This window comes from Lepeophtheirus salmonis, chromosome 9 (assembly GCF_016086655.4).
Source record: "Lepeophtheirus salmonis chromosome 9, UVic_Lsal_1.4, whole genome shotgun sequence".
In the NCBI taxonomy this organism is placed as follows: Eukaryota; Metazoa; Arthropoda; class Copepoda; order Siphonostomatoida; family Caligidae; genus Lepeophtheirus; species Lepeophtheirus salmonis.
The window spans coordinates 16,958,412-16,985,713 of NC_052139.2; the positions used below are offsets into that span (position 1 = coordinate 16,958,412).

The 27,302-nt window shown below is 30.6% G+C and overlaps 1 protein-coding gene across 1 annotated transcript in view; it reads left to right on the plus strand.

Moving 5' to 3' along the window:
• LOC121124464 (uncharacterized) overlaps positions 1–18,313 on the plus strand; it is a 108,909-nt gene extending 90,596 nt beyond the window's left edge. Inside the window, exon 3 of the mRNA XM_040719618.2 lies at positions 18,037–18,313. Within this exon, the coding sequence (XP_040575552.1) occupies positions 18,037–18,263 (227 nt within the window). The 3' untranslated portion in view covers positions 18,264–18,313. The remainder of the gene's footprint in view (positions 1–18,036) is intronic.
• Positions 18,314–27,302: the final 8,989 nt, after the last annotated feature.

Below are 27,302 nucleotides of genomic sequence, written 5' to 3' on the forward strand. Positions count from 1 at the left end.
GTAACTTCAAAAAAACATTGTATAGCACTAATACTTACCAAGGATATGATTCACACAACCTCCCAACTCAATTGTGTTACGAGTACTAACATGGTGGAACCTATAAAATCCTGCAACGCAGTAAATATGTACCTAGTGGCTCTTGCACGTAAAGTGTAAGGGCCAAATCGAAAAAAAAGGTCTCGGTCTGAGTATCAACACTAGTTTTTAGTACATTTTTCGAGGGATCACTGTATCATTTCTCTATGAAGTACCTTGAAAGGTACATTCGAAATTCCTTTCACATAATTCAATTCTTTAATCAATAGTAACACTCAATAAAAAAAGTCAACATGCAATGCCTACTTATATTGGCCATATAATATATTATATGATATATTACTGACATAGTTTTTTAAAATTTATTTTCCTCGTTTACTTTTATAATTAAAATGATTAATTTACAATATTAAGCTTTTACTTGAATTATTTTTTTGCTCGTTTGAGCAGAAGTTGATTGAAAATAAAAGAATATGATTAAATATTATTTTGAAAATAATGAACTATTTTGAAGTGTGAGGATTCCAAAAATGAAGTCATAGGTATAATAATTAACTGTCTTAATTTGATTACATCAAATTTGATATAAGTAGAAGCAAAAAAGTACTTGATCAAGAATATAAAAACTGCCCAACCCTTATGAAACTGAAAGTTTGCTAACATTTTTTTTTAATTATGTAGGGGTATTACTGTGCCAAAAATTAGCCTAGGTTTTTTATCATAGCTCTCAGACTGGGATCTCAAAGTTTGGTTACTTTTCTCCAGAAATTTGGGCAATTTTACGTGTGTGTTTATATTTTATCCTTATTTTATAATCTAAATAGACTTACAAAAGAAAACGGATCTACAGTAATTCATAATAATGATTAGAAGTTGACAAATTTCAAAAAAATATTAATAGATTATAAAATATCCCTTGTATATAAAACTGGACATAATTTTAAAATAGTATGTTCATTTGTTTTTTAGACTTGGAACTGACGCCTTGTTGCTCTTGTTCGTGCTATTAACACATTTACACAATGTATTTTGGGAACTCAACAGACATAACCTCTAGGGGCCAATGATAAAAGGGAGATAGAAAATAAGGATAGAAAAAAATTTATATCATCTTCTTTGTTTTTGTTGTCTTCATCGGTAATAACTCCAAATCCATGCTCTATTGTCATAAGTGCATGAAGAAAATTGGAACAATTTTATATGCGTATAAGCAACATCCCCTAACGATTTTTTTAAATTAAATCTGCAAATATAGAGAATATTGATGGTAATCTTATAAAGAAATGGTTTGCAGTAGAAATTACGACGAGTGTTTAATGCATCAATGCCAAAATTGCTCAGGTGTTGATCAATTTCGAAAGTTCTTGGAAGTAAAACTGATAACTGAGGATGATGAGGAGATCAATATGACGTTCAAACTATAGACCACAACTGAAAGGGCTGAATTAGTTACCAGAGTAAAAACTTATTTTATAAAAATATCATATTTTCCACAACTCTCTGAATAGATTGTTTGGCTGTTGTTGTTTTTGATGGTTTTGTATTTATTTTTCAAAATATTATAACAATGAGAATCAACTCAACTGTCAACTCTGCATAGTATATTACAAAAATATCTTCTAAAATCCAAGTAAATTATATTGGGAATAAAAAAGAGACATTACATTTTTTAGGAGCGTATTTCCTAATACCGTTTGCAGAAAAGGCATTGAATTGAATTAAGTAAAGTAGTTCAAAATGCAAATAACTACATTAACTCGTAAATAACATTTACATATGATTCAATTTCTAAGTTTAGGTACCTAGAATATTCTAAAAGGAAATATATCCAGTAAGGGATATATTTATGTATGGTGGTGCGTTTCAAATATATATCAATTTTTTTAAGTGTCAAATTGACTTTTTTTCTTCCTTAAAAGTTGTTTGAATCTATCAACAGTAAAGATATCAAAAAATTCAAATCTTAAATGATTAAAAAATGGATTTGATGCAAAAAAATAAGTGATTGCAAATATGACTTTACTTTTTCTCTTTTAGCCTTGTGGGCTTCAGAAAAAGACATTCATTTCTTGTTATTTTTGGCTACTTTTAAGGTCCAAAGCAGTTTTAACCCTTTGGTGTTGAAGATAGGGATAATGTATTTGAAAGCCTAACGTTTAAAAATTATAAAACTACTTTTAAAATCTTTGTATAATATTGATAAGTTGGAGGGTTGAACAAGATGAACAAAACTTCTCACCCGAATGTCGATGCTCTGAAGGTTGTGCTCAATAAGGACGGGAACAATTTGTCCTTGGACTCCATCAAGGCCAGGTTTGCTTCTGTTCGTCCTCGTATTGAAGCTATAATTCAGAATGAAGGGGGAAAAAATTGAATAAAAATTGTAGAAAATTGTTGAAATACCAACTTTGCCTCATAAAGTTTGCAATAAAAATGGTACTAAATGAAAATATGTAGAAGTGAAAAGGCTTTTAAAACTTTCTATTTTTGAGTCCTCACCCTGTATATGTATAATTGAGATTAAATAATAAATTTGAAGTTTTTCTTATCCTTGATTTTTATAAATGATTGTTTTTATGCTGATGCACCACAATTTAAAATATGCGGTCTGTCAAAATATAAATAACTCTATTGTAATTGTTTTATATTTGACTCAAATATGTTTATTTAATATTGGGTTATATGTACGGGGCGTGGCTTGGAATATAGGACACTCATATTAACTCTTATAAGACGAGGTCGTGTAAACCAATTTCAAAGTTTGAAATTACCACAGGAACTGCTGAGTCTATATTTATTTTTCACATCACTCTCATGGTAAACTGAGTTCAGAAACAAACATTTCTGACCAGCTTGAAGTGTCAACAAACACAGTCTAAACAGCGGCTTGCCAAGAGTGAAATTGAAGAGGAAGCTCTCAAATGTCAATTCTGATAGGGGAAGTGAAATAAACTACGGACCCATGTCGATGTGGCCCTCCTACAACCCTGACTTTAGCCACTTGACTTTGCGTTCTTGATGCACGTAGAGTGAAGGGTCTGCTCTATCTACCTTACAAACATAGTTGCCCTAAAGGCCTCCGTCAAGTAGATTATCTGGAACGGGCGACGGTATTGAAAAGTCATTTTTCTCCAGGAGTGAGTGAAGAAAACATAGTCTCCGTTCAGTTTTTTTTTTAAAGACTCTGGTCTCTTCAAATAAGTGTTCTTAACTATAGCTAAAATTATTGGGTATCTACACTCATCCCATAAATTAGAATACAGAGACTATAGTTGACGAACAGGTGAAAAAAAAAAAAAAAATATGTGGATTTTCTCCTCTCTTGATTATTTGGATATGAGTACTATAATTTATATTAGTTAAAAAAAAGTGATAAAGTTCTTAGGAGCCGCAGTCTTTAAGGGTAATTTAACCTAATAAAAACCTATCATAAAAGATACTGAGACGTCATGACCTGAAAATTATTTTTAACTAGAGTGTATAAGTATTCAGGTTGCGAGAATAACAAAAAAAAAAAAAAAAAAGGATTAGTTGGTTAAGAACAAGAATCACCAACTGAAATTGATTAAATTGATGATATCAAAATTAGGTTTAAATTTCAAATACAGCACAATCAAATTGAATGAGCTTGTATATAATATGTTTATCTAAAAATTTAAACAAATATCAATCATATTACTAGCTTGTGGGACTGTTTTTCAGTGGTTTAATATTGTATTTTACTCCTTAAAAAAATAATCTTCGCTTTTTTTCATTGAAATAAAAAACTTGTTTCACCAACAAAAAAAAGGCCCAGATTGCTATTATGTTAAAAGGCTTGAAGTACTATTGAAATACATCTAGGTTGCTTGGATATGATCAGTAACACTGCTCAACAGCAAAATGGATCAAGTATAATTTGATCCATGATTCCAAATATGGCAGAATTTTTTCTCTTTTAGCCTCGTGGCCTTCAGAAAAAAACCATACATTTTTTGTTATTTTTTATCTCTGTATCATCTTTATAACTCGAGTTGTTTTTGTTTAAAGTTCAAAATAGGTCCTTTTTATCCAGAGACACATAACTTCAAGCCAAATATATTCATAAAGTTTATAAATATCTCATATAATAGCTGAAAGTCTGAATTTTAATTATAAAAAAAGAGCCTCACCAAAAATGTTCCATATCTCTATTCTGATTTTGATCTTGTATCTGTGTTGATAAATGGAGGTGTGCTGCTGAACTATCTGTTTTTTATATTTATCTGATCAATACGGAGGCATATAAGCATATGGGGAAAACCTTTATAAGTGGGAACAAAATTTTTGGATGGTTCTTACTTACAAAGATTAGAAAATTGGAATCTTTTACTTTGATATCACCTTTTATAGAGTCGTTTCACTGACGTCATGAATTGTATCATCATTGAAGGAGATGGCATTTTGGGGGCTCAAAGTCAATATATTTACTACATAAAATTCATAAATTTCCTATAAATCTGAATTATGCTCCAACAAATGGTTTAATGAATAAAAAAATGCTTAACACTTTTTTTTTTCACTTTGTTGCTTACGATAAACACTGATATTTGAATATAATCAAAGTACTATGTAGTAAAATCAATCCATAAGAAAAGTCTAAGTTATATGTCTAATATGAAGGATCATATTTTTGATAGACAGTAAGGTTAATTTCAGGGATTTCAAAAGTATTTAAGTGTTAGCCAAAATGAGATTAAAAGCTCGTCTCGCGGTATTACTAATTGGCTTTGATTTGATTAGAAATAGAATATATTTATATACTTCTTACCTGTCTTTTTAAAGTTCTAATCCAGACTGATGGTGACATTCCTCTATATCTGATCTAAGTGTTCATGCGGGAGTTTAGTACTATATTTATTTTTTATCATATTCATCTCAAAGAAAATTGACTCGCAAGGCTGAGTTGAAAAGAACATTTTTTATGACATCCTGCAACATCTCAGGCTAAATTTCTTCAATTTTGTTACGAATGTTGTCGTAAAGATGTCAAATTTTCTAGGGCTTATTCACATAAGCTTTTGAATTGAAAAACTAAAACCTTATAAGAAAAAGTATGGTGCTGTTAAATCTGGAGATCTGGCTGTCCATGATAAATCGCCATTTCGCGAAATTAGTCTCAATGGAAAGACGTCATTCAATAATTGAATTGTTGAACATTTCACCGTTACCAATTATCTGTTGTTTTCCAGAACGAGGTCTGTCTGCTATCGTACACTGTCGAAAATTCGCATGTAAACAATAAATTCTGGTTTTGTGAGGCACTGTACGATTAGGATATTTTTGACGAAATTTCTGCTGAGTGGCAATAATGGAACAATTACTTTCAATAAATATTGTCTTTATTTCTGCTCGTTCTTGTGACGTATGTATATCCATGGTTAAATTTGGGCATCTACACAACACAATGGTTAAAGCAAAACTGAGCTAAACGTCCCATAAACATGATCACAATCAATCAAAATGGTAGCGGGACTTTTGTCCCACCCGTTATATTAGATAATATATCTTTATTGTCCAAGTGCTATTTGTGGTGCTATTAAAGGGGTAATAAAAATATTTTCTTACTAGAAATTGACAATAATTATTTGTCAAAGAATACAAATTTAATTTACACTCAATTTTGCTATTGTGTTGATCCTCCACATACCATATATACAAAACAAAATTGACCTCAAAATTATTTTTAATTATTTCAACCGATTATATGGACTGTATAAAAACAAAGTTATTGCTATTTTAAATATATTTAAAGCTTTTATAAATTGATATGTTTAATATTTGTTGTTATTCGGTAAACTTTTCTATAAATACTACTATTTAATTGTCTTGGATGAAATAGTGTATCTTTAACTCTCATTTACCATAATGATGTTAAAATGACCCAATTGTTTCTTCATTTTTTCTTTTTTCTTTCTTTTTTCAATCATAACATAATGTTAAAATATATATTATTATTCCCTGTTGTTAGTTTTGGAGCAATTTAATTTTAAATTGCAAAGATTTATACAAGTGATGTATGTTGTTGATTTTTTCAATACACTTGGAAAATCTATTCGTTTTGCTCTGTTATTTAAATCCAAACATGATTTTTACTGCCTTGATGTCGGTTCTAGGAAGATTGCCATAGAAATATTGTCTTTCGAAAATTTGAAGATCTTTTTTTTTTATACAGAGAAAATTGTCTACAATAAAAATGACTCTAATTATTCTATTCTTTAATTGATTTATTTCGACCAGCAGCAATAAAAAAAACTTATAAAGGTCGTATTATTTTTTAAAGTATAAAAATTATTCTTCTTAATAATAGTGATTAATTTCTAATACAGATATTAAAATATAAAAGACAAAAACATAAAAAAACGTGTCATTGCAGAGGAAAAAAAAGAAAGCAAGTGTCACCCAAAAAAAGAATTTACTGAAAATCGCTTGTGGTCAAAGAATAATATATCTGTAATAGAAACTATACTTAAAAAGGTCATTCTTTAGTTTTGGTAGGTAGATGGTGTTTTCAGTGGAGAGTGTCGTTTGTGAAACAGATAGCTTTTATTTAGTATCCAGGATAGGGGAGATCTTTTTGCTTTTTTTATTACCAAATAACTCGACTTGTTTACGTCACTATAAAAAAATATATTGAACAAATCCATCCATGATGATTTTTTTTCACATAAAATTCTATTTCATAATATTAAATTCCTACAGAATATTTTTCAAAATCGATTTTATTCGATACTGTATAATATTGCATTGTAATATTTTATTAAAAGCTTAGCTTCGTATTCCTCTATGATATTCAGAATTATTCATAAAATAGTACGATGGCTTATAAATATATAAACGGTATATGTATCAACAGGACATTGCAATTCTGTCATTTTGGATAATTGTTGCATCTAATTACTTTGTTTAATTATCAAAAATAATAAATTAAGATTTAGCCATGATATATCAAGACAGAAAAGGCAATGGACAGTAGACAACGAAATAAATAGGTTATTTTTTTAGCGAGGTGACACACGTGCTTAATGATAATATTATTAAATATATGGGACCCGCCAACAAAAGATGAATATGGCAGAGTACGCTAAGAAGAAGAGGGGAGATAGGTCTACTGTGGGCAAGGTCATCCGAAAGGCTGCACAAAGGTTGCTTTGAAGAATTGAGAATCCACTCTTGTCCAAATGTCAAAAAGATCTCCGTCTTTTTAACGATGTCAACAACTCTTGAATGATCTGAAGCACAAAAGCAACCGGAAATTTTTTTCTCTGATGAGAAGACATTTACCGTTGACTCCGTCTACAACAAGCAAAATGATTGTGTTGTATCCTTTGCAAGGCTGACAACAGTATCAGGACAGTCACCAAGACCAAACATCCGTCCTCTGAGATGATGCTGGGGGTTGTGGCATCAACTTGAGAAGAAGTACCTCCAATTAGGTTTCCTAATGGATACCAGATACACGTGGCCGACTACTTGATGGTGTTTATGGAAAATATGGTCCCATAGATCACCAAGATCAAGAAAAAGTACAACAAGGTTACATACGTATTTCACCAGGACGGGGCTCCGGTCCATACAGCTAATATAGTACAATACTGGATGGGTAGCAACATGAACTTCTGTTCCAAGAACCTTTGGCCCCCTCAGAGCCCAGATCTGGATCCACTAGATTACTTCATTTGGTGTCAAATTGAGAAGAAGGTCTGCAAAGTCCGGCACCCGAATATTGATGCCTTGAAGACCTCCGTTAACCAGCAGTATAGGATCATGAAAAAAGACTACGTTGCCAATGTGTGCAAGGGGGTCATTTAAATGGCTGTCATTGAGGTGGATGATGGCCATATTTATAATTGATGTGCATTGTTATAGTAAACAATATAAACAAAAATTTCTATGTACAACATCATCCAGATCAATTATGAGTATTTTAATAATTACTTAGAAGCAGGTCTAAATACATTTTCTACAGTCTGTATGAACGTAAACACCTATTGGAATTTTCTCATTTTCTTAAGTTGCGTTTAATATTACTTTTAGATTGACGCACCATATATATAATGTATAAAATATCTTATCAAATTTGGTGTTTTTTGTTATTACACACAATTTTTTTATCCAACTGTTATTTGAGTCAATGGCAGAATTCGTTTACTTTAAGCACCTACATACATATAGATGTCATAAAAAGATTGGACCTTCAGTAATGTCATCATAAAGCTTTTATGTAATTTTCACATTTTTTCTTTCTTTGTTGATTTGATTGTTTTTGGGGTTTTTTGATCTACAACTTTCTTTTTATCATTCTCATGAGAGCATTTTATTTATTTACATGGCTTGTTTGAACTATAATATTGACTTTATTTATGAAGCAATGTTAATATAAATACATATCGTCTCACAAAATCTTTGTTTTCATTAAAAACAAAACTAAAAAAACCTTATATAATTAGGCCATAAGTATGGGGCAGGGCTCCTCCGTCTAACTATAATAAAGTTATAGACATTTAAGAATAATAATATCTAAGGACGTGTGCGGAGACTTGACCGAACATCTTTTTGCTTAAAGACACTTTGCCAAAATAATAATATATATATATGTTTCTTGATGATTCTTTCTGCAATACTTGGTATAAGTGGTAACTAATTGCATAAATACATCGCTTATAAATTTAATTTAATCATTGAAATTCTTGACTAATAATTAAATTATTACGTGTAATTCAGCATGAATCATCATTAAAAATATTAATTATAATGTCCTTTTTTTGGAAAATCAAAATATGATCTCCCTAATTATGACTAAAGAGTGTCAAAATTTATAAAATCTACAGTCAAATTACAAAATTTAAAAAAATAAATACTTCTCTCAAAAATCTTTGAATTCAAAGTTCAATTCGAATAGTGCGTTGATTATAAATTTAATTCATATTTTTCGTATAAATTTGGTTGTTGAGTATTTTTGTTTTAAGTTTAAGGAGTTTTTTTAAATCTTTTATAGGATTGACCTATTTTATACCCTCTATAAGTACATCATAGTCGAAGTTTCACTAATAGTATATAATAAAATATATTTTCCATTTTTTGCATTTTTAGTAATTTGTCAAAATGGAAAAACGCTCATCATAGGGGCATCTCCAGAATTATATTTTGGAAAGAAATGTTAAATTTTTTCGAAAAAAATTCAAATATTAAATATTTGGGAAGAAAATTTCAAAAATTGAATCTTTTGGGAAAATAATTCAAAAATTGAATTTTTTGGGAAAAAAATTCAAAAATCTACAGCTCATTATAAAAATTTAATTTTTTTGTGGAAATTTTTGCAAAAACCATACCTGGTCAAAGAAGTTTAATTTTTTTTTTTAACAAAATTTTAAAAATCCACACCTATTCTCAAAAATATATATTTTCTGGACACAAATTTTGACAATCTACACCTACTAAAAAAATTACTTTTTTTTGGCAAATATTTTCAAAAATTGATTTTTCAATATGAAATTGATATGAGAAAAATTTCGAGATATAATAAACAAATATTTGGAAAACAAATTCGAAATATAAAATTTAATGCAAATATTAAATTATCTAGTAGAAACCTTAAAATTGCTTACTTTTTTTTGGGGGGGCCCCTTATTCTTAACCCTGCGGATGCCAATTAATCATGTTATTATGGACTTCATGTGATGACCTGTAATTTCAAGAATTTAAAATTAGCTAGTTAGTAAATTAAAAAAATGGTTGCGAGCGTTTGTACTCAATATTACATATAAATGCAAATATTGACCAATAAGACTCGTTGAAATTGGATAAAATGACAAAATACGAATATTTTCAAAATTTACTACACGTCCTAATTTTTTTCTATAAGAAATTTTTTCAATATGTATCCATGCAACACAGAGAAAAATGGAAGTCTAGGCTAGACAGTGGAAATCTTATTTCTATTCAAAACTATGCTGGAGAGTCGTTTGAAAAGTCGTGCAAAGTGAATTACTGGCGCGTATGGAGGTTATTTTTAAGTTGTAGCATTTTTTCGAATAACGCACACCAAATTTTAACCATATTGGTCTATTTCTTTCTGCTTGTTTTAAAAATTACTCCAGTTCCTCGATTCAAACGAATTCCCAACATAAATAAATAAACTGCTCTGGCTGAAAGTTGGTGTGTGTTCTTCCATGGGAATTACTACTCACAAAAAATAAACACGCCAGTAGTGCCATCTCTCGGACTTTGCACGGATTTTTAAACAACCCTAAGTAGGGTTCAAAGGATCTACTAATGCAATAACCATGGTTTGGCCGTAAACCTATTATTACCAACTCTGGGAAGATTAATACTTTTCTTTATTTGGTCACTCCGTTGGAGAATTTAGACATATATGTTATAAAGTAAATCCAAATAATTATCCAAAATACATTTGTTCAGAATCTGGATGAGGTCCAAGTTTGTTCCAATTGTACTGCACGACCTTCTATAAAAACTTTATTAAATATTAATTTAATTTTATTAAATTATTTTCTTTTTTCTCTGTATATTAATTTAATTTGTATATATATTCCAAAAAACCACATAGCAACTTCAAAATAAATATTAATAAATGAATATGACAATAAAAAAGAATAAAAATAAGATCTTAACGTAAATCGAAAATCTACTAAACCATTAAATTAAAAATCCAAACTATTAGGCAATTCCATTTCCATTCATATCGGACCTCTCCAGCCCTTCGTGAGATCTTAAAAGGAGTCTGTCCAGACTAGTAGGTATGCAAGAGTTTTTACTTCTTACGACATGGAGAATAAATAGTACCTCCGTTATTTAGCATTCTATTTTGAAGTGAAATCTATGTTTAGGTGGTGAATTCATCTCTTGTGTTCAACCTGTGGTTAAAGTTTAATGGTTCGTCTACGCCCAGCATACAAAGAACGGAGTCGACAATTACTTTCCATTAATTGGTCATTTTCTTCTAGTAAGCACTAACCATACTTGAAGATTTGAACAGCTCAGCAGGAGCCATGAAAATTCTTTCGTTGAATAGATATCCCGTATTCCTTTTAAAATTGTCTTTCAAGCATTTTGACTAGAAATCCAAACAGCTTCTGAGTTTAATCAGCCATGTAAAGTTTAACAATTTCCATACGGTTTCTATATTTTTTAGACCTGAATCCCATAATGAAATTAGGGCATACTAATTCAGAATTCTTTGTAAAAAGATTTGTCAATTGAAACACTTCACCTCAATAAATGTCGACTTCCAAAAAATATTTAAATCAATATTGTTCAATCATTGAGTACAGAATTCAAATTTGTTTTAAAATTTTGTTGACTTCTTTCTTATACAACAAAATATATCTGAAATACGTTTGTTTATACTCTGAACTTTCAAACTAAATATTCTCATATTTTATTTTTAAGTTCCTTGAATGTAAAAAAGACCCTTTTAGATGTGTTTTTTTTCTAATTAACCAATTAGTAATTATATAAACCAAAAGTTACCCCTGAAAAGTTTTCTATGACACATAAAAATAATAGTTCAAAGCGTATTTAATAATAATAACCAAATATTTATGTTGAAATTACGAAGAATTTTTATTTATGTATATAATTTAAATAAGTAAATCCTTCTATTTTTGAAGGTACTTAATCATAAATAATTACTTAAAGGGTTAAAAGGTTCAAAAAGAAGGGGAAAAAACTAGGGAAGGTAAAAAATTTGACTTTATGTCTAGTCCAAAATCTAATCTTTATTTTAATCTCGGGTCATGAGTTCAAAATTTGGTAGTTGTGGCCCTTTTCTAAGATGAGATTGGTCAATGCGGGATAAACATTAGGGTGCCAAAAAAATGTGAAAAAGTAAAACAAATTGAGAGCTCAAAAAATATACGATATTTTGAAAGTTTGAAAAATTTCCAAAAATATTCATAAAGTTTGAAATTTTTATATTTTTGGAAAAAACGTGACCTTGTTTTAATATCATCTGTATATTACACAAACTATCTTGTTTGTAAAATTAACATATTTTTTGAGTTAACCTTCTATAAAAAGTTTGTGATAGATCAATTTTACGTCTCTAAAAGAAATATAAAACTATTTAAATTAAATGTGCCTATTCTGTCTGTTCCTCTGCGAATCACAGCTAGTAAGCGGCTATTGATTACTATCAAAAATTGGCAAAATTGTTTTTTCACTTAGATTAACAAGAAAATGTGAAAATTTGGTTGACTTTAAACTTGTTGACCTTTTTTGAGAAAAAACCTGTATAACTTTGTTTTAGTTGAATAAATCAAAAAAATTATGTAATAAAAACATATGACAATAAACATTTATTAAGAACTAATTTTACAAAAAAAAAAAAAAAAAAAAAAAAATGAGCACCAAGGTAGTTTGAGGCCGAGAACAAGGAAGGAGTTAACATTAGAAATATATTTTTTTATGTTAATAAGTAATATTGGATTGTTTTAAATTTCATTAAAAATTTTTTATTTAAAAACAAATCAAAAGTGTTCATTTGCAATTACTATTTTGTTTTTTTTCTAGTAATAGAATATTTATACAATTTTTTCATATTTTTTGTATGTAGACATTGACTATTTAGTCTCTAATAACTATGAAATGATCTCACCATAAAGTTCATGAGAAAATCGATACTGGTAGAATTTTGTTGTTAACTTTCTCCTTCCCCTTCAAACAGTCTGTCTATATCATTTTGGATCAGGCTAATATATAAATATCTGGTTTGGGGAAAAAGTTTTTTTGTATTTTTGTATAACAAACCATATTTTATAGAATATTGGTCACATGTAAAGATGTGATTATATACTTCAAATGCTGTATGACAATTTTATGGAAAATTCAGCTCCCCAAAATTTATCTTTAATAAATGATGGTGCAAAGTCCGCATACACAAAATTTTACTCATATATATTTTATACAAAATGGGTGAAACTTTGGTAGGTAACTGTCATTAAAAACTAAATGAATGCGACTACCTTTTTTTTCAGAACAACCTCGTACATGAACAGATACAAAGGGATTTTCTTTTCTTTTCTTTTTGTTTACACATCATATAATGAACAGATTTCGTATGTTTCATCCTTAAAAGATGCATATCGCTTTAAAGATAAAGAGATAATTGATTTAATGTAATTTTGGAAGGAGATTAATTATCTGGGATTTAGTTGCTACGTGGAAAAAATAAAATAAAGAAATCTCAAAATAATCTTTTTATTAAATGTTTCTTGTTTGAGTATAAATTAAGCAAATATAAAGATAGTAATAGGTACATATATAGTACAAAAGATTCGATAATCTTGTTGATAAGGAGGAGTAAATGGTACACCATTCCTAAATCTTTGTACTAGGTGTACAAGATACTTAAGAATTAGTGGAACTTGAAAATTTAGATCTACTGACAAATATTGAAGTTCTAGTTATAATTTTTTTAAAGCATAATAATACATCATACAGGCCCCTGCGGCTAAAATGCAGTACTTATTTGAATGGTGCACCTTTGTTAGTATCATACGGATATCGTTTTTTTGTGTTATGATTTAAAAACTTTATAGAATATACATTCCACGATTATAATTATAAATCTTTTATACAATATTTTTGACTCCTTGTTACATATTTAAACATTGTTATATATAAATATATTCTAATAAAGATTATTACAGAAGAAAAGTAGTTTTTTTAGTCTCTTGTCAGTTTTTCTTTACGATAAACATGGAATGAAAAGTCTGGATCTGAACACATATATGGCACAATTTATATTTTAATTCACTTCATTTTTGGTTTGTACCAACCTTGAAAAGACAGCTCTCAAAATTTCAATATGATCTGTATTTAAGTTTGTGAGTGATTGTGCCAATTGAGGCGTTACTTTTGTGATTTACAAAACAGTTTTGTTTTAATTTTACACTACTTTTTGATGGGAAAGAAAACCGTTGAAGCTAAGCAATTATAACTTTGCAATTTTTTTCTTTACAATTTTTTAGACAATTGCATACAATAAGTCAACCGAGAAATAAAAGTGCATTCACCAAAACCATGGAGCAATGCAGAACTGCAATTATAGAGTTAACCGTGCATGAAAAATCACCTACAGATATCTTTAATGTGCTGGGATGAAATCGTTCTACTGTGTACCTGGTTACCCCAAGAGGCAGACCAAAAGATTCCACAAGGTCAGACCAAGGCTAAAGATGACGGTCAATTATATTTCTCGTGAAGTTGAAATCAGCCAGACCATCATGCACTGCTTGGTGAAGCAAGATTAAACCTTAGTGCCTTCAAGAGATTTCTTTGTAAATGCTTGAAACCAATGGATTGAGTTAAACGTGTCACCCGGTGCAAGGACCTCCTTAAAAAGCTTGAAAAGCAAACTCTTGGCCTCCCCGCTGCCCCGATTGTTCCCTCCTGGACTTAAGTATTTCCAGGAACCTCAAGGGAAGCTAATAAGAGTCTGAACCCCCAAGAAGGATTAACTGTGGACCATCGTCATTACTGCTTGAGTGATGACCCCTTAGAACTAAGCATTGTAAAGAACTGCTGTGCAAAATTCTGCACCAGGCTGGAGCTGCTTATTAAGGAAAAGGGGGATATATTGATTGAAATTGTATCTGGGTTGTAGTTATGAATTAAATTTTCTTAATTTGACGATGCCTTGTGAAATATAATTTCTTTACATTTTCTATAAGTATTGTGTCTTACACAAAGGAGATTGTGTTATTTCAGGGAAGCATTTTTGTCTTTTTCAAGTCGACTTTTTTCGTTCTCTTGATTAAAATTTTAGTGGCACTAACCTTTCAAAAATATGTTAAAAGTGGTTTTAGAGCTATGAGTAATTCAAATAATGTTTAAAATGGTAATGTAAAGAAAAAAAAAATTTAAGTAATAAAAATTACTTTTGTATGATTTTTTCCCCATAAAGTATGTATATGAATAATTATTTCTAGAAACTTATTATTTTTTTGAAAAGACTTATAAATTGATGAAAATATCGTGGGAATGAAAAAAAAAATAATGTGAAAATAAGCAAATGTTTAAACTTTACATAAAGATGAACTTTTTATCATTTATGATTCACTAAATTTAGATTCAAATACGACAGAAACTATGCAGTCAATATTATTCATTATGCCTATATTAGTGATGGTTAAAAATTAGTAAAATTTTGAGGAAATAAACAATATGTTTGCTTATTTTTTACATTACAAAAATTACATAATGTTTTGATTCTTGATTTTTTTTTTCATACATATATATACAGATACGAGAGTCGTACAAAAAGTTCGTGCAAAGTCCAAGAGAAGGTAATACTGGTGTGTATTGAGATTATGCTTAGTTCTTAGCATCTCTTGGAAGAACACAAACCATGTTTAAGCCAGATTTGTCCATTTCTTTCTGTTCGCCATTTCTTCTAATGGGAGTTGATTTTTTTTTTTTTTTTTTTTTTCAAAACAGGTAAAAAAAAAATTTTGTATGTTGATTAAACATTACTTTATGAAAGACAAACCGCCACAAGCAACCGAACAGTTAATAATTGGTTTAAAAATTTTCAGAGTGCCCATATGGGCACAAGTGACGCTGAACGTTCTGCACGCCTGGTTGTGGTTACTACTCCATAAGTCATTGATAAAATCCATGATGTGACGAAAGAGTGCCTTATGAGGGCGTAGAGGTTACTTTTGACACTAGCAATAAAAGAAACTCATCTCCTTCGTTGCAAGACTCCTTTCAGTTCTTTTGAACTCTTTTTTTGACACTTTTGCCCCCCTACAGCCCTGATGCTAACCCTCTCGAGTACACCTTTTGAGGACATGTCTAGGAGAAGGTCTTCAGTGTCTGTCATCCAAACACCTAGACCCTCAAAGCTACTGTCAGCCAGCACTGGGGCGCCATGACGAAGTACTACATCTGCAGTGGGTTCAAGTTCTTTTAAGGCCGGCTGTAAGCTATCATTGCCTCTAGAGGGGCTATGTTAATGATTAAGAATTTTAGGCACACACATTACTATTATTAATTTTGTTGAAATTCTATTGTTAATGAGTAAATTTTATCTTGTTGAAGTATAAAATTAAAAGTGTTTAAAATTAATGGACACCTCGGTATGATTCTTAGTCATGTTACTCCAATGTTAAAAGATAAATATTTTGCCACTAACTCCAATGATTAAGTGTCGATTGATTAATAAATGTTTAATTTATTTATTAATATCCATGAAAAGTTGTCACAGACCGCTTTTAGAACCCTTGTTCCAAAAATCATGACAACCTCCCAACAAATAAATTAGAAAGAGAAAATATGATTTTAGAATTATAGGAGTCCACCAATAAATGAATAGGATTCAATGGACAATATGAACAGATCAATCGTTTTTATCGAATGTGTAGGAGCTCCTCTGTAACTGGTTAAGGTCTGATCGGCATTTCTTAATCTCAAGATCGTTTCTGACTTTATAATGAACATCTGTTTATAATTGGAGTAGTCTAATTGATAAATAATAATATAATCATCATAAAATATATATTTATTATTTTTTTTGGACAAAGTGTCCGTTCGACATACATAATGGTCATTTGGCAATGAGCCCAGTCGGTAAAGTGTCCTAGACTTGATATCAGCCCATTCCTATTTGATTCTTGTCAAAAAATTAACAACTCTATTTGTGTTCTAACCGAATCGAAGATTTTTCTACTTGACACAACACTACTGCTGTTATAAAAAGATAAATTAGGTAAGGTTGTACTTTTAGAATCTGATAGTTGTGATATTATCTATTTCTTTGATCCTCGTATGAAAATTAATATTCTGAGAACGATTTCTTGGCTCAAAATTAGTTCTTATTGTATGTACGTATAAATACCATATATATTCATTTAAAATGCATTGGGTAGTATTTACAAATGACACCGGGTAAAGAGAATGGCATATATATAAACAAACTTCTGATACGACATTTTTCTCTCTCTCTTTCGGGTTCTGTTACTAACAGCTCTGTGGACTTTTATATCATTTTATATAAGTACACTTTTACTTACGTGAAGAGTTATTTATCTAATAAATAGTGATTCATCATCAGTTATGTTAAAATAACAAACTGATACTCAATATGGTAAGCTTGACAATTTGAAATATTATTTAGACATTGTGCCTTTGAAACGAATATTTTATTCTATCAATGGAATCCTTATAAAGGATACCCTAGCAAACTAACTTAGTCAAGAGAGGCTCCAATGTCTTGCTCATAAAATGTTGTAGAGGGCTCGAGCAAACTCTTCAAAAACCCATTTAAGAGTCAATATTAGAAATTTATTATTTACGAATATTTCATTGTAAGAGAAGGATATAGAAAATTGTTGTTTGTGTGGCTCGGAGGTGGATCCCTCTATTAATTTATTTTTACCTCCTTGTGGCCCTCTTCTAGGCGGCACTTAATCCCCCTATACTTAGTAGTTTGAGGTGTGTTATAGAAGAATGTCTGCGGCAACTCTTTTTCAAATTTGAGTTGGAAATAAAACGAGTTTTTAAACGAAGGCTCTTGAATGGTATAAATTAATGTAAGCATCCAAATCTTATAAAATACACCGAATATTTGTTTATTTTAAAAAGCTAGTTCTGGTGACTAGCTTTTTGAAATAAACAAAGGGAGTGAGATAGATAGAGAGAGAGAGTTGCAAGAAGGCCCAATAGGGATTGAGGAGATTTAAAATACTTACACATAGATTCACAAGATGGCACAAATACATATACTAATTTTGTCGTAATAGCCAATAAGCAATAAACTACTAATACACAATAACAAATCCAAGATGGCACCACAAAAAACTACCAATAAGTAAACAATGCTCCTACCCCAGTGAAATTAAATTAACGTAATTTGCTTCTTTTTTTTTTGTGAAAAGTATCATAAAGAAGATAAATACCTCTATATATAATTACATAACATTCCAATTAATTGTATTTATCATAATTTTTCAGGTCCTGTGTATCGAACAAGTCAAAGTAGAGCTGGTCTCATTGTTCCACTCAACCGTACTGGACGTAAAGGCTCTACGCGTCGTCACTCCGTTATATCCTCAGGTAGGGACGTATCTGCATTTCCACTCAAGGCTGGAGCCTCCCCAAAGGATATAAGGGTTATTCAGCACTCAGTAGATACTCGTAGACCTTCTGAGGTTTGGATGGGTAAGGCTATGAGGTTATGATGGACACTTTGTTTATTCATAACGCTATTTAGAAAAAAAATAAAAAATATATTTATAGCATTAGGTATTTGAAAAATATCCATAGAGGTAGAAATTGATTTACACTCAACTTAACTATTTTTCAATGCCAATTGGAAATAATGTAGTTGTGGTTTCAAACCTAGAGGACAAAGGGGGGCTGTAACTTTTTAAAATGATAACTCAGATCCTATGAAATAAAAAAATTTACGAAATATTTTTTCCTGAAATTTTCCAAAAAACAACTCATTTTTCTGACGACAAAATATGGTGACTTAGTTATTTATTTTTAAAAGTAAATTATAGACCATTTGAGTTTGCTCATAAATAAAACCTTTTTGGGTCCCTTTTCTTAAACTGTTTTGTTATTTATTTATAAATGTTTTTTATGTATAAAATATACTTTTATCTACCTATTTTTGAAAAGTTCTTTTGTAATAAAAGTATGCATTCATTTAAACTGTTATAAAAGTCACTCTGAAAGTAATCAAAGATTTACGAATGATACCACATTTTCCCCTACTCTAATAATGAATGGAAAGAGACCCCTATCGGCCGTAGAGATACATACTATTTTTTCCAATTGTTCACAGCAATATAATAAATTATAATTCGTAATAAACGAGAAACGTTTATTACATTAATGAGAGGTAAGACTAATAGTAGAGAATTAGCTGACCAAAAATATTTAGTAAATATTCATGTTTGTAATATAGTATCATGATATATGTAGTTTCCTATATTTGTATATGAGTCTTTGTAACCTGAAAATATCGCCCTCAAATTTGTATCAACGTTCTTATTAATATAAAAGTTTATCAAGGTATTACTTCATTACCCAAACGTATAAAACAAAAATCACTCTTCACGTTATCTTTGCATAACAAAAATTAATTATTATGAATTACTACGCTTCTTTTTTGGAGTGGATCTTTTCAGCAGGGCTCTTTTCACTCCTGATTATTCACCTTGCTTCTTTTTAGCCTCAGTATCGTTTCAACGTCATTAAAATATGTTTTCATTTTAAATGCTCTTACTTTTTGTCAAATAGGAGTTTCACAACTAACAAGTTATACAGAAATGGATAATTGTCAGGGAAATTTTGTAACTATGCATAATGAAGTTGTAATTTGGATGTAAAAGTTGAAGTAAGCACTATATTTTTAGCATTTCTGTAGAAATTATTCGAAATATGCATTATGCTAATTTAAAAACAATCAGGAACAAAATTAAATAAAAATTTCCTTATTTATTTTTGCACTTCCAAATTATTTTGATTCACCCTTTGTAAGCTTTGCAAATTGCATAGAAATTAGCCAAAACTGATTGTTACAATAAAAATATGAATTAGATTTTATTTAATACGGACCGGTGGATTTTTTCTTTACTTGATTTTTGTTCAAGATAGTTTTTATGCTGACTCAGTAAAGGAACTAAGTATTTAACCCTTGCTATGTTTTGTAAGTTGGCCAACTGATAAAGATTGAAGCCATGAGACTAGTTAGCCCACTCCATGACCTTAATGTACTCCTTCTGGAGCCACCTTCAGAATCCGTGGGCTGGGGTGTATCAAAAAAATATTAGAACGGGTTCTTGACCTCTAAAAACACAAAGGTGTTAGAGTTTTAACTATTTTTCGGCCCAGCACTTCACCTTTATAACCTGAGAGCCGTGGTACATTTATGGATATTAGGAGAGTTTTCTGATGGTCAAGAATCAGCAGTGGAGCAATTTAACTTGCCTTGGCCCAGAAGTTCACCTGCACAGCCCGTGCGCTGGAGTGTATTATAGCATATTAGAAGGTTTCCTTGGTGCCTAGAAACACAGCGACAGTAGAGTTCAAACTGCATTTTGGCCCAGTGCTTCACCAGTACAACTTGTAAGGTGGGTTGTATTTTGGGATATATGGAGGTTTCCTTGATGCTCAGGGAAGCGTCTGCAAGACTATGAGTTTGTTACGTGCCCAAGAATTAAGCAGCCTCTTCTTCGTAGCCCAAAAGAAGAGTGCTAATAAAATATTAATCCGTCTATGTCTCATACTCATAAAACCTACATGAGAATTATTCTTAAAATTTTAAGGTCATTACTTTTTGTTTTATATAAAGTATAAGAGTTCATTATACATGTCTTATATTCATACAAGTATTGTTTAGAATTTTTAAATGATATTTACCAATGCAAAATGAATGAAATATTTAAAAAAATATTCAAAATATATATGACGTAATTATTTTAAGTGTTAAACTGTTTGTAATGTAATGCAATATATTTTTATTTTTGGGGTTTCTTTTTTACGCAGTTCAGTAACCACGTTATAAAAAGAATGTTCAACATAAAGCCAAATTTTGAGAAGCAGACTAGATGAAATGTTATAGCCACTAAATATATAAAAAGGTTTGGACAACCTTTCCAATTCTTAAGTTGATTATATGATTATCTATTTTTATTTTCTTTCCCTGTTACTTATTTTTACTTTTCATTTATTATTTTTCTTGGCCATGCCTCGTGCATCATCAATCATCATCATAGTTATGACAAAAGACAGTCTGTGATATACTTTCTATATACGTTTATTTTCTGTTTTATGTCTGTTGGTTTTAAGTCGGTATTAATTCCATTGTTTTATAAGAAATACATCGAACATCAATCTCAACATTTTCCATATTTTAAAGCAACACATATTTCTGGGTGGTCCATTAAAATATGAACACTTTGAATTTTAAACTTCAACAAGATATATAATTTATTAATGACCAATAGAACTTTAACAATTTTTATACTATTAGCAGGTGTGTCTAAACAAGTGCAGTCTAGGGGGATTGCTTTAGCACTGTGGGCGGGGGGGGCGAAAGTGCGAAAAAAGAGTGCAAAAGAACTAAAAAAAAATGGATTCAAAAGAGTCTTGCAACGAAGGACATGGGTTTTTTCATTGCTGGTGTCAAAAGTGGCCCCTCTACCCTTACAAAGCTCCTTCCACCGAAATTTTTCTATAGCTCTATGGACAGTCAGATGTGAAACACCAAAATCTCTTTCATGGGCCCTTATGTACTTGAGGGTATTGGGCTGGGCTTTTTTCTGTAACACTTTTTCAGGCCATTTTTTTGTAACTAATTGTTTTTACATTAAAATATCGAAGTTTGAACTAATTCCAACCACTAAACCCAAATTAAATATTGAATTGGCAAGTGTTCAGATTTCAATGAACCACCTCGTAAAAGTAAATAATTTAACTCTTTGATCGGTGAACTGAATATTTTTGGGAAACTTTAAAATTCTAAAAAAGATATTTTAATAACATCAATATACTAAGTCAAGAACCCAGTGATGCACGTTTAGCGAATCAAAAAACATTTTATTGAGTACCTGAACATTTTATTTTAATATTCTTTTAATATATAAGTGACATCCTAAGATTGAAAGATAATTAAAGGGGAAGAAATATTCAATAAAGCCGATATGAAGGTCACAGACCTTCTAGAATACCAGTATTGTAATCTTCAATAAATTATGACTATATTCCAGTACTTTCGAAATATTTATATTACTGTAGAATGAGGTATACAAAGTAAATTTAAGACGTTGTATATTGTAATATATTTTCAATAACTTATTTTGCAATTCAAAAATCTTTTGCTCTTACATGTAGGAACCCATTATAGTGAAGTATATCACTTGCACACACAACCTCCAGCTTTGATCAAAGTTCCCCATTTAGCCCTGAATATTGCACAGCCCTTGATGAGAAACTCATTGTACATGTTGGCCACTACCTCGAGAATGAATGGATGCTTATAAAGAGAAGATTGCTGGTCCCCTTTCATGAAATGGAGTGCTTTTGGTAGCTTCATAATTAGACAATTACAGCCAATATAAAGAAATTATGATATAAAAAAATATCATTCTGTTATTTTTTTATAATCTGATTGAATTTCATGAGTGCCCAAGGAAGGTGAAACAGGGTTTGTTATTGCTTGATAAAGACGTACCTAGAAGTAATTGCCTTTTTAGTTTTCAGTTTTTCTATCGAGGACATGGTCAAAATGGAAGCAAAAAAAAATATTTGGTCGAAATGTCTTTCCACAAGAAATTTAAACATGAATATCTCCCAAACACCATGATTAAAACTTAATGTTTGAATTTTATTTTGTCAGGTACCTCATTTGGCTTCTTAGTCTTTATATAGCCATCTGTCCAGCTGGAGCAGATTTTGTAAACCCTTAATAACTTCTCTTCAGAATTAATAATCACTTTCTTTCATTACGTTGATGAGACATTTTGATCTGGCCAGCCCTTTTCTTCTTTGTTTTGACAAAGCCCTCTCTTGCTGTAAATTCAAAGTCTACTTTTGTGATCCTACTCATGATTGTTGCTGATATGTCCATCACCATACCTCAGATCATAGTGTGGTGATTTCATTAAGAGTGGGGACCCAAAACATTCAGTAGCATATATTTAGGATTTTATCCCTTTTATGATTTAAGTTATCATATTTATTACACAAACAAACAACAGCTAACCAGATATGAACAAGTTTTTTTTATTTCGTGTCTCAAAGTCTAAAGTTGTCAGAGCAACAGCAACAAATATCAACGCGTGTGTGATCTTCTTAGTGCCGGTGTCAATGCTGGGAAGGCATTACAAACTGTTTTCATTTCAATCTGGACTCCGTAAAACATCAATAAGTCAATTAAAGTCCTTACAGCCAAGAAGAAACCAAAACTTCTGCCGCAATAATATGACTGACCTGTCTTTATGTGCCCCTCTTCCACCCATGACATTAACCCCCTGTACTTTGCAGTTTGGGGTGTGTTGAAGAAGACTTTCCGTTGCATTACTCATACAAATTTGGATTCGTTCAGGGCTGCCATCATGACAGTCTAGTAACACGTCCAGGGACAAGCCCTTCATGGTTGAAGCTGCCAATTTTATCGCCGGTGTGTCGAGGCAGTTCTTGCTTGTGAAGAAGAACATACATATATTTAAAAATTACTGTTAAAAAGAGTATTTAAACAGAATCACAAATTGGTTTTAAGTTTTGATTTCTTCATTCCATAAAGATCACTTTTTTGGTAAATAAGTGATGCTATCTATTTCTAGTTTTGTGTCCCCACTCTAATATTTGATGGCCCTCCCGACACTTTTTGTTTCTGTTCTCTAGCTCGTATTTTTTGAAAGCCCTTTTTAAATTCAGATGAGGGAGTTGGGGCTTCTCTTTTTGAAATGCCAGTCTAGTTAAGAGTTTTGTTTTGATATAGCCTTTCTTATATTACCCCAATATGGGCCCTATCAAGAAAAATCCATCCATTTGTTATTCTTTTAATTGGACAATTTTTTTCTTTAGTTAAAGTACAACTTGCACGTCCTTTAACAAATTATTTGTATTTATAAACTCATCAAAGAATACAAATGAAATTCACATTCAGTTTAAAAAAAAAATCATTCTAGGTTACTTTTGGGTTGACAGGTCACAAATTGTATTATTTTACATAGGAATGCAAACATTGCAATTTTTAATTTTGCACCTTTACGTAAGTGCATAACTCCATTTTCCATTTTAGAAAAAAAAAGATTTTTTAAACAATGGTTAGACCTACGCCATAGCTATATATTCATTATTGATTTGATTATACATATATTATTGAATATACTTTCTATTGTTTCTATTTTATAATGTCATGTTTTTATATAACGAAGACAAAAAACCATTCATTAATAAAAATTAAGAAAAATATATTTACTTAATCTAATAGAACAACCCTATTATGGCAGAATAAGGTTAGTTCGTGATTATTGTTATACTATTATACATAGTATAATCAGATATTTTATCCATCAAATTATTGAATTGATGGAGAATTTACCGATTCATACCGTTTGACCCATCTAAGGATTTGCTGATAGTTTTCCCATCTGCAGATGTAGAGAGTTACGTATTCAGAGCCTATGAGGTAGTTTTTTATTTCTAATCCTTTTTTCTATTTCAACTGAGAGGGGGGGATGAACGTCCAATAGGATTTAATTTAATACATTTAATTATTATGAATTTAATTATAACATTTCTCAAATAAACAACAATTTTTAAAATTAAATACAATTAAAAGCTGTTCTTTTCATACAACCAGTAGCTGTTTCTTATATAATATCTGAAATTTGTACGGCAAAATGCCCGTCTACATAAAGTTAATTATATTTCACGGAATTGATAAGAAATGAGGCACTTCATTATTTAGCCCTAATAAAATTACAAAAAAACATAGCTTTTATCTATTTGAAAATATTGTCCAAATGAGGCTAATTTTATGGATTTTTAGAAGAAAATACTTTGATTTAATTCAAATGTCATTGTGTATTAAAAGTATAACGTAGTATTCAATTAAAGTAATAAGTATTTTATTATTCTTAAATCAATTTTATGAATCTTTATCAATATTTATTGGAAATGTGTATATTTTATATATTAAAAATACCAACTATGAGCCCACAAAATGGTGTCACCTTCAATTAATCTGTAATTTATGATATTAGTATTAGTTGAAGTATAGTGTACATACAAATACGTCATGAACAAATTTGAGTCAATTTAGGCTTTGTATTCATATTTATTGGATGAATTAAGATACCAAAGAGTTTTGTCTGTAGTTTAAACCCTTTGGTTGATATAAGATACTTATGTTAACCCGGATATGAGCCCTTTTAAATAAAATCAATTAATTTGTAATTTTCTTATTGTAACGATTGATTTTGTCGAAGAATACAAAGAATACTTGCTTGTTTGTTGACAGGCTACATATGTGGATACTCCATTGATAAAAGTAGCATACTTTAATTTATTTTATTTGGGCTTAATTTTGTATAAAAGTACCATTTTGGCTAGTTATATCATTGTGTATTTACACAATCAATGGGTCAACGAATATGGTTAACGAAACTTCGTGACTTTAGTTACTCTTCTAAAAAACGTGGAATTTATTTACAATTGTCGTTGTGGTAACCTGCTTTAACACTTTTTACTAGAGGTGTGTTGAAACATCTATGTGCTTCATAGAACCAGAGTGGGAATGTGTTTATTACCACCCTCTAATAGCTAATTGGATCTAATCTAATGAAACGTTAAGACAACTACGCTGTTTATCCCCCCATTATTATTCAAACTCTCATGGTAACCATGTCCTTTTTGCATTTATTATTTAGCATACCGGCTTGTCATATATTCAATAACTACTAGCGGTACATATTTCATTATTTTCAATTTTCCGAGAGTCAAATTTAAACGAGAGGTTTAGTGAGGGAACTTACTTTAGAAAATAATTTGAAAATAACGTTTGCTACAATTTTTATTCAATATGTGAGATGTCAACTCTAATTATTTCCTTAGTATATGACCTAAATCCCTTGTAGACGTTGGATATGTAGTCAAACTCGAGCTGGTTCACTCCTTCTTTATGGAGGCCTCTAGAGGCTAGTCAATCCTGTGATGAGAAACACACACCCTCTCCTCCAGACGCACCTAGATATACAAGTCAAAGGGGATTGCGTTTGGAGAGGAGGGTGGTCACATGTTGAGGTTCCAAAAGTCCAGAAGATTGTCTCTCAGGAAGGCCTTCGTTTTAGCAGTGCAATGATACAGAGCTTTGTCTACTTTTCTCTGGGCCAAGGTAGCATTTTATTATTGAAAAGTTTGATTTAATCATTTGCATTGAGCCGCTCCTTCCTCTCCACAAAAATCGGAGGGAAGACTTCGCCTACGCTGGCCACAACACCCAATATCAATATTCAGTTGGATTTATTGTTCTGAAGACATGCCTTACTGAAGCTGACACTAGCTCCACGAATATGGCCATGAGATACATGTTGCTTTTTTGTTGTTCTTTTTTACTCGTTCTCACATGTGTTTTTGTTTTTTTAATTGAGTTGAAACTTAAATATGAAATCTTGGGTCACAAAACCGATGATTATATTTCGGATGCTTTAAAATTTCAATTATGGTTTCCACCAGATATGATCAACCCTGTAGAGATCACTACTATCTATTTAAAAATTATCGAAATTTTCGTCAACATACATTTTAAATAAAGTATAAACTTTTAATCTACAAGATATTAGTGCTCCTATTTATTATTTTTCTCTTTTTGAACATGCAAATGTATAAGAAACTATCAAGCACCATATTACTTATGGTTATCTGTAGAGTTGTATAAAATATGTCCTGAATGGTAGACTCGGCTTTTTCTATTTGGCAATCCGAAGAGATTATTTATTTTACAAAACTGTAATCATAGAGATTCAATTCTTATAGGGAAAACGTCTTAGTCTAAAATAATAACTAATGATTGTGCTCAAATGCAATTTGAAGATACGGCTTTCTTGTAAATTCTACCCTATTATATTTTTTATTTACGAAAGCTCTCATAATTATTCCTTTATTTTAAAGAGGAACAATACATATTAAATCACTACTCGTGCGTGAAAGACGAAGAATTGCAATGATGATTTATTGTGGAGGTATAAGTGTAAGTATTTGTTGGACTTGGAGTAGAATAGAGGATTGACTTCGCCGTAGTTGAGACGTATACCATTGCTAGATACGGAGTGGAGTGGGGAAACTTCATGGTTTCTAAGTTCCTCTCCTTTTAAAAATTCTACAAATTGTTATGATTATCATAATTTATTCTCACTTTTTTTTTAACATAACTCCGTTTCATATAGTCTGAATCTCTGCCGATGCTCATAAGAGACGGGAAGTAAGAATTAAAGTTTGCGCAGAAGTTGCATGAATCAGTCCTTGTTGGACTTGGAGTAGAATTGAGGACTGCTCCATTGCATTTGCTACATACAGAGTGGGATTTAGTATATTTAATTCCTCTTATAGCTCCTTACAGCAGATCTAATGAAACTTCATGTGAGCCAAGCTGTTCCCTCCCAAACAGACTTAAAATTATCAGGATTACCAGGTATATTTTTGGATTCTTTTATTTTTACATATGGCAGGACATGTTTGTGCATCCCTCATGATCCTGATAT